Raw genomic sequence first — 9,337 nt, 5'->3', positions numbered from 1 at the left:
TTTGATTGCCTCTGAGAAGTTGGTGCTGTGGGATTTAATTCAGTCAATTGTTGAGCAAAATGGTGATAAATTTGTGTGTGTTCTGGGGGACTTTAACGCTATTAGGGAGAAAAAGGAAAGGGTAGGGAGAGGAGGGCCTTTCTGTGTTACTGAAGCAAGAGCTTTTGATTCCTTTATTCGTGATAGTGAGCTGATGGAATTAAGAACTCAAGGAAGAAAGTTCACGTGGTACCAACCGAATGGAGGATGTAAAAGTAAATTAGACAGATTCTTAATTAATAATCGATGGCTCTCTGTTTGGCCTGCTTCTTACGGTCGTGGACTCCAACGGTCTATCTCGGATCATTGCCCTATCCTCTTATCCACAAAAGATGTAGATTGGGGCCCGAAACCGTTTCGCTTCATCAATGCTTGGACAACACACGGGGAATTCTTGGAAGTTGTTCGGAAAATTTGGGAAGATCAGTCTATCTCTGGGTGGAGTTTCTATGTTGTCAAAGAAAAATTAAAAAGGGTGAAGCTGGCTCTTAAGGAATGGAACAAGTGCACTTTTGGTAATTTAGAGCACTCAATCACAGCTTTGAAGGATGAGCTTGAAGCCTTGGATTTGATCGATGATACTCTTGGTTTAGATGAAGGGGAATTCATTAAAAGGAATGAGATCAAAGCAAAGTTGTTTCTCCAGTCAACAAATAGAGTCAGCCTTCTTCAACAAAAAGCTAAAACAAGTTGGGCTAGAGAGGGTGATCTGAACACAAAACTTTATCACAAAGCTATCAGTGGAAGAAGAAAGAAGAATGAGATTTCTGGTTTGTATTTTCAGAATCAATGGACTGAGGATCCGAAGGAATTAAAGGAAAAGGTGAAAAGCTATTTCGAGAATTTTTTCAAAAAAAAGAACAGAGTCCTACCGTCATTCCCTTCTGATTTCGTCGCCAAAAAACTCACAAATGAAGACAAGTCTTGGCTGATCCGTCCTTTCTCTGAAGAAGAAATTAAGGAAGCAATTTGGAGTTGCGATGCAAACAAGAGCCCAGGCCCCGATGGCTTCAATTTTCAGTTCTGGAAAAAAACTTGGGACATTATCAAGATGGACTTCTTTAAGGTGATGAATGAGTTCCATGCTAATGGCAACATTCCTCGAGGAGGCAATCCTTCTTTCATTGTGCTCATTCCCAAGAAAGAAGAAGCGAGCAAAATCGAGGATTTTCGTCCAATTTCCCTTATCGGCAGTTTGTATAAGATCATTGCCAAAATTCTGGCGGAGAGAATGAAGGCTGTGACGGATGTGATCATCTCGGAGAATCAAAGTGCTTTTATTAGTGGTAGATACATATTGGATGGGGTCGTCGTCTTGAATGAAGCAATTTCGGAAGCAAAGAAAAAGAGGAAACAAAGATTGATTTTCAAAATTGATTTTGCGAAAGCATACGACTCGGTTGAGTGGGACTTCATTGATATCATGCTGGAAAATTTTAATTTCGACCCCAAATGGAGATGTTGGATCAATGGCTGCCTGTCTTCGACAACAGCGAACGTTCTTGTGAATGGTTCACCTGCAGGCGAGTTCAAGTTAGAGAGGGGTCTCCGGCAGGGAGATCCCCTGTCTCCTTTTCTATTTCTACTTGTGGCGGAAGGCCTTCATCTTTTGGTGACACGAGCGGTGGAGAGGGGTTTTCTGATTCCTGCGGAGATCGGAATTGATAAGGTTAAGGTGTCGCATCTCCAATATGCGGACGACACGATTTTTATTCTTGACAACGATGATAGAAATGTGGAAACTATCAAGCTTGTTTTGTGTTTTTTTCAATGGATTGCAGGTTTGGCAGTTAATTTCAGTAAGAGCTCCCTCATGGGGATCGGGATAGACGCCCAAAATATGCAACAGAAAGCAGGCTCGCTGCATTGTTCAGTTGGCACCTTTCCTATCAGCTATCTGGGAATTAAGGTCGGAGGGCATTTGAACAAGATTGTGGATTGGGATTATCTGGTTGAAAAAGTTAGGAAAAAAATTCAGGGATGGAGGGACAAGAATCTTTCGTTGGCTGGTCGCATCACCCTTGCAAAAGCAGTGCTCCAGGCAATTCCCATCTATCAACTTTCCTTCTCTCCAATCCCAAAAGCAACTGTCAGAAAGTTTAATTCTCTTTTGGGCAAATTTGTGTGGGGAGGAGATGAGTCTAAAAGCCAGATTACTTGGGTGAAATGGCAGGATGTTTGTCTCCCAAAAAAGGAAGGGGGACTCGGTTTGAAAAACATTGAATGGTTCAACCATGCTCTGATTTTGAAATGGCTTTGGAGATTCCTTGAGGAGGACGGATCTTTATGGAGTAGAGTCATTAAGTCAATTTACGGTGAACTGAAATGGAGAGAAGAAGGGACGATGGAGAGAAGACGGCGGAGTGCAGGTGGAGGTTGGTGGCCGAAAATTGTGAATCTTGGTGTTGGGAAAGCAAGCTCTTGGTTTGCAAAAAACTTAAAAAGGAAGATCGGAGATGGAGGTAATACTAAATTTTGGCATCAAGCCTGGAAAGGGGAGCAGTCCCTTAAAGTCTTGTTCCCACGTCTTTTCCTCCTAAGTAATAATAAGAATGGGAATATTTGTGATATGGGGGAATGGATTGATGGGAGTTGGATGTGGACTCTCAATTGGCGAAGGGTGCTTCTTGACAGGGAGGTCGAGCAAATTCAATCTCTTCTTGGTCAATTATCTGGTTTCTCTCCTTGTGTTGGTTCAGTGGATAAATGGTTTTGGAGAGCCCAAAAGAATGGAGTTTACACTGCAAACTCGGCCTATCAAGCAATTAGTGACCAATTTGAGGAAAGAAGAGTTGAGCCGGAAGAGATGAAATCTTTCAGTGATTTGTGGAATACAACAGCCCCACAGAAAGTTCGCGTGACAACTTGGCGTGTCTTGAGAAACCGACTTCCAACTTGTGACAATCTTATTCGAAGAAATGTTCAAGTGGGAGAGGTGGAAAAGGGCTGCGTTGCTTGTTTTTTCCCGCTGGAGTCGGCAAGTCATCTGTTACTCGACTGCCCGAAATCGGCAATGATTTGGGATCAGATTCTTAATTGGACGGGTTACAGCTGGGCTCGACCGCGGGGTATCCCCGAACATTTCTCTTCTTTTGTGTATTTGGCAAATTGCAAGAAGAGTTCTCAGTTTCTTAAGGCATTGTGGATGTGCACGATTTGGGTGATCTGGAGAAAGAGGAATGAAAGCAGATTCGAAGACAAGGTCTGGGTGCTTAAGAGCATTATCATGGAGATTAAAACTAGAATGTGGAGTTGGAACAAGATTTTTGGTTTTTTTGCGTGGGAGTCACCCATCCTGGAATGGTGTTCTTCACAGCTTTATAGCTTTTTGTTGTAAGCTGTCTTTGGTACCTCTGGTACCTTACTCCTTCTTAATAAATTGCCTTTTTCTGATCAAAAAAAAGCAAGTAGCATTTGTATAAAGTAATAACCTCAAAATTGATCAATTCACGATTAGCTTGATTTCATTAAAATCGAAAATAAAATGTTTATTTTCATTTCGACTGCACGCCAATTCAATATTGGTGAGCTCACCAATTGTTTATATATATATATATATATATATATATATATATATATATATATATATATATATATATATATGGTGCGGTTATAGTGAGAACCACAATTATCGTGAGAACATAAGAACCAATAAAATTATTGCATCTGCTATACAAATTAATGCATCCGCTATTAAATTTAATGCATCCGAAAAAAATAATTTTTTTGCTCCCTTCAGGATTCGAACCCAGCACCTGCATCTATCCACCAAGATGATGCATCCACCGTAGATCTTGATGATCGAATGGCTTAAAATGGTTCTCCGTTCTTATTTTATTAGTGGTTCTTATTTGAACCTCTCCCTATATATATATATATATATATATATATATATATATATATACTATAAAATTAACAATTAAATAAATAAATTTAAAGAGTATGTTATTATGAACTTAAACACAAATTCACTAATTTTAAGCATTAATCACTCTACCACTAATTCAACACATATACATACTCACCGATTGGTTTGGTGCTGGAAGAAGGGAGTCGTCCACACCTAATATATATTTATACGTGTGTTTTAGACAAATATTATTCTTTTACTATTACTAGTGTATACTTGTGCAATGCATAGAAATTGTATTTATGATCCCCAAGGAGACACCAAGCAGTGCGACCTTCTGTGTGTGAACAGTGAGGTCCCGGGTTCAAACCCCACTGCTCCCCCTCTTCAACTCCCCCAAGTCAAAAAAAGAAATTGTATTTATGAGAACGATCAATAATCTAAAATGATTACCACTACATAGTGAAATAAATACTCATAATATATTATGGGATGAATTATTAAAATAAAAATAAAAGTAAAAAATAAAATGACCCAATTGTTCGAAAAAAAAGGACCGATTTTAAACTTTCTTAACTTGCTTATTTTAAATTCAATTTTTACATATTATATATTAGAATAAACCTCTTTATTTATAAAAATGTTACACAAAAATATGAAATATATATATATATATATATATATAAATATATATATATTATATTATATATATATGGGCAAATAAAGAGAAAAGGAAGAGGAGAAGAATCTAAGTTAGTGTGATTACCTGGCTTGATTTGAAGTTAGGACAATGAATTGACATAGTTCATTTCATTAAAAAGTTTTTTAAAAGTTTCTTTTTTCTAAATAATGTAGGGTTTAATACATGGCTTGATTAGGAAATATTTGTTACTGACAATTTTACCCTCTACTTAAATTTATTTACATATTTTTTTAATATATATATTTCTCGTCCATCGACTTCACTTAACTTAATTCTTTTGAACATGATAATTTCGGAGAAAATGTTTATTGTATAAAATGTTATGATCCACAATTCCACATGTTTAAGGCTTATTTATAATATTAATATCAAGTGTATAATCTTTTATTGTGTAATTAATAATCCTTATTTTTGTTAAAAATGGACTGCCCGAAATTGGATCGATGCGGGTCAAGTGAGACGGGGAAACGAGTATATATAATTTAATGATTTTCAATAATTGACAAATACGATAAGAACTTGAAGGAGAAGATAGAAAATGTAATTGACAAATAAGATATAAGAACTTGAAGGAAAAGATAGAAAATGTAATTGACAAATTAAGGAAAGGGGAAAATAATTGACAAATAAGAAAAGTAGGATAAAAACTTGAAGGAAAAAAGAAAGAAAGAAAAGAACTCGAACATTTAAAGTCTATGTAATAATTATTTCAAAATCCTCACGACAGCGTTCCCATGTATGAAAAAAGAGAATAAATTTTGAAACAACCGAAACCCATAATGATTTGACTTTGGATTATGGGCAACGAAATGTAAAGCCACTCAAACTGACCTAAAAAGTAACGACTTATTTATTTGTGACCAAAACATAGTAATGACTTACCTAACTTTCACTATTACTAATTTATATGGTTTTCCACTCCCACACCTGTGAAAAAAGCGTCCTATTTTTCTTCCAAGGATATTTTATTTTATTTATTTCGACAAGGGGGTGTTAGGAATTTTCCTTGTGAAGAATTTTCAGTTTTTAATGTATTATATTAATAGCAAATTAGTTGCAATGTGAAAGCCTCGGAGAAACAATATTTTTCTTCAATTTAAAGTTTGATAATTAACTAACTTCGGAATAATGTGATCGTCTACACCACTTTTTATTAGGGCTGATAATTTTCGACACGATACGAAATCGCACAAAATTAATGAGTTAGTGACCCGCACGATAAGCTTCGGGTTCTTATCGGGTCGATCTGATAAGGACCTGATAATTTCGTATCGGATTCGGGTCGGGTTCAGGTAACCTGACAGAATTAATAATTTTAATATTATTATTTTTATTAAATAATTATTCTATTTATTTTTCAGCTTTTAGGGTTTTGACTTTTGAGTTTTTGACACTTTCGTTCCCAGTCCCTAGTGCCGCACACTTTCGGACTCTTATATATATATATATATATATATATATATATATATATATATATATATATTAATTGCTGTGAACAAACAAAATCAAATTCGTGTTGTTATCAGGTTGTAATCAAATCGTGTCGTATCAACACGATTTGAATCGTGTTGTTATCGGGTTCGTGTCGTGTTCGGGTTTGAGTAAATCGTATCGGGTTCGTGTTCGTGTCGAGCAATTTCTTAGCAGGTCGTATTCAGATTTAACCTTATCAAGTTGGGTCGATATCAGGTCGACCCGATAACGATCTGACCCGTACGATTTGTCAGTCCTATTTTTTTATGATAATTGATTTAGTTTAAGAGGATTATAAATTATGGTGGTGGTCAACTAAGTTGTCAATTCTCTCTCACACTAACCTTGTAGTGTGTTTAGGGGTATGATCCAGCCCGATAACGATCCGATCCGCACGATTTGCCCGTCCTACTTTTTATGATAACTGATTTAGTTTAAGAGGATTATAAATTATGGTGGTGGTCAACTAAGTTGTCAATTCTCTCTCACACTAACCTTGCAGTGTGTTTAGGGGTATGATCCAGCTAAGATATCATGCACTAATGTTTATAAATATTGTAAATTTTCATGATATAATCAGTCAGTTAAAGATTATGACATTTTCAGTTCGCTTTTATTAATGAAAATAATGTTGGCATCCTAACATAGCAACATTTAAATGGTAGCACTTCTCAAATTGACCAAATATTTATTCCTTTCTCATGAAAAAAGGTGATGTAATTTTGTGCATCAATCCCACCCGCTATATAAATAAATTTTTGTGTTTACCATAGCATTCAAATAATTGCCGAGGAAAATCACTGTTTTCAACTCTTCCATTCAACTTTCCAGGTGCTCAAATATTATTTCATCAGTCCCACGAAAATTGATTCGTTTTTCATTTTGTGACGTGTCACTAAAATTAGTTCATATACATAAAAGATAATATCTTCGTTAATAAAAAGTAGTCCTAGTAAGCAACGTTACGAATTTTAATAAAAATAGTTATTGTATTGTAAGTGGAGAAAGTGTCACAATTAAAAATAGTGTTTATAATGATAATTAATTATATTGTGAGTGGAAAATATGATATTTTTTGTTGAGAGATGGAGTAATATTAAATAGAAAATATGGATCTATCACTTTTCCTACCACTTTTTATCTAATTTATACATATTTTCTATTTAATTTTTATGCCCAAAAGGATTGATCTAATTTTAACGAGATGGAGTGAATAGAATATTAATTAGTTACTCATCTTTTCTTGGTTGGTTAAAGATCAAATCGTAACGACCCACAAATTTGCTTCAGAATCTTAGCTCCAAAATACCTATTAAAAACCATTAATATAAACTATTTTTTTGTTTTACAAAACCGTCAAATAACATTCCGATAAGATTTTTGAACAAACAAACAAACAGAAGTGATAAAATAATTTACAGCATCCACTTCCCATCCACAAGGAACATTACACAAAAAAGATGTACAAATCAATGAACACAAACAATTATAATAATCAATTAAAGAAAAAAGAATAAATACATGTGCAGTGTGTGGACGAAAAAAATCAAACAAAAGATATACTACTTGATTTAGCATCCGATTCCAATGGGAAAATAGCTCAATTTGACTTTTGCCCTCCTTTGCGGGCCCCACTAAGCCTCCTAGTCCTCTGCCTACTGCAACTTTCCGCCAATTTTGACTAACCCAACTCCTCTAAACCGGCGGCGGCTCGGAAAACGGCCGGTTTTCGTCCCCATCGGTCTTCGGTTCCAAGCACTTGAACGACGGCATCTTCACCGGCGACTTTCCGCCGCCGCTCCTCTTTGAGTTGGATCCTTCGCCTCTTTCCGCCACCACTCTCGGGGATCGGAACGATAGCCCTCTCGCGAAAAGCACCCACCGGTCCGATGTCGCTCCCCGACCGGGAAGCTCGAGCCGGCGATAGAACCTCCCGGCCCGGCTGCTGCCCTCTTCTCCCCCGGTTCGATATCCCTTTCTCGAGCTACCTTCTCTCTGTAGCCCGGCCGCGAGGCTCCTGGTCCGGTTCAACATTGCCCGGTCCATCACCTCCTTTCGCACTCCCTCGGGTAACCTCAAAGTAAACCGCTCGAGATTCTCACCCGGTTGGACCAGCGAGTGCCCGGTCGAGTGCGACCGGAACTTACCGAACCCAAGCATCTTCGGCCTCCGGATCGACCACGACCTTGTCGGGCGGGCCGGAAGCTCGGAGCTCGGGTTCTGCTCGGACGGACGACGATCATCGTCGTGATGATCGTCGTCTTCGTCGTCCACTTGCACAACAATCTCTTCATTTCTCCCCACGGCATCGCCGTCGTGGGCCGGCTCAGCCGGGTCGGCCGGGACCAAATTGGCCCGGCAGACCGGGCAAGTGGTGTGCGAGGCGAGCCAGGCGTCGATGCATTCCGGGTGAAAGACGTGGTCGCATTTCGGCAGCAAACGCAGCGTTTCGTCGTCCTCGAACTCGTTGAGGCAGACGGCGCACTCGAGCGCGCCCTTGCCGATCTTGTGGCCCTTCACCTCCGAGTAGGAGAAGGTCGGGAACGTCTCGATCACCGACGCGTCGAGGCCGCGGGCGGCAGCCGCGGCTCGGCGTGCGCGCAGGGAGAGGCCGCCGCGGGCGATGCTGCCGCCGGCGGCGGAGGCGTCGTAGCAGTGGCGGATGTAGATGGAGAAGAAGCCCATGAAGAAGAGAGCGGCGACGAGGACGGCGATGATGACGGCCATCGACGGGCTGAAGCGCGCGTACATGTCGGGGTTGTTGTTGTCCGTGGAGGCGCCCGGCTGCGCGGCCGCCGGCGAGAGGAGGAGGAGGAGGAGGAAGACGAAGAAGGAAGTGCCGTGGCTCTTCATTTTGATAGGTTTGGTAAATCAATGCTTTTGTAGGTAGCTAGGTTTGTATATATAGTAGTGGTGCCTGCTGCATTGTGATGGAGAGTCAAGAGTGGCGTTGTGAATGATTATTTGTGAATATATTCTAGAGAGAGAAGATGAGAGAGAGTGGAAGTGGGGACGGAATGAAGGGAAACATACGACTACTAGGAAGTCAAATTGTTGAGTTGAATTGTATAGGTAAATTTTTAATAAAAAAAAAAAATACTCCCTCCGTCCCAAAGGAAATGTTCTCCTTCTTTTGGGCACGCTTATTAAGGATGCATAATCTACCTAATCTAGTAGAATATTAAGGAAATTTCAGTTTCTACTAGATTAGGCAGCATATAAGATTCAATGACAGATTATGCATCATTTCAGTTTCTACTAGATTAGGCAGA

At 39.1% G+C, this 9,337-nt stretch overlaps 1 protein-coding gene across 1 annotated transcript; it reads right to left on the bottom strand.

The window, feature by feature from the left end:
• Positions 1–7,468: 7,468 nt before the first annotated feature.
• LOC130998862 (E3 ubiquitin-protein ligase ATL31-like) lies at positions 7,469–9,015 on the bottom strand. The gene has a single exon (XM_057924286.1). The coding sequence runs from the start codon at positions 8,916–8,918 to the stop codon at positions 7,761–7,763; it is 1,158 nt and encodes a 385-aa protein (XP_057780269.1). The 5' UTR covers positions 8,919–9,015; the 3' UTR covers positions 7,469–7,760.
• Between the last annotated feature and the right edge of the window lie 322 nt (positions 9,016–9,337).

The sequence above is a fragment of the Salvia miltiorrhiza genome, chromosome 8, assembly GCF_028751815.1.
Source record: "Salvia miltiorrhiza cultivar Shanhuang (shh) chromosome 8, IMPLAD_Smil_shh, whole genome shotgun sequence".
NCBI classification, from domain to species: Eukaryota; Viridiplantae; Streptophyta; class Magnoliopsida; order Lamiales; family Lamiaceae; genus Salvia; species Salvia miltiorrhiza.
Note: the sequence above shows the minus strand (reverse complement) of the source record. Positions and strands in the feature narration are given on the sequence as shown.

What these genes read in the sequence shown, in the direction of transcription:
- LOC130998862 (XM_057924286.1), bottom strand. Translation starts at nt 8,918, where the DNA reads ATGAAGAGCCACGGCACTTCCTTCTTCGTCTTCCTCCTCCTCCTCCTC.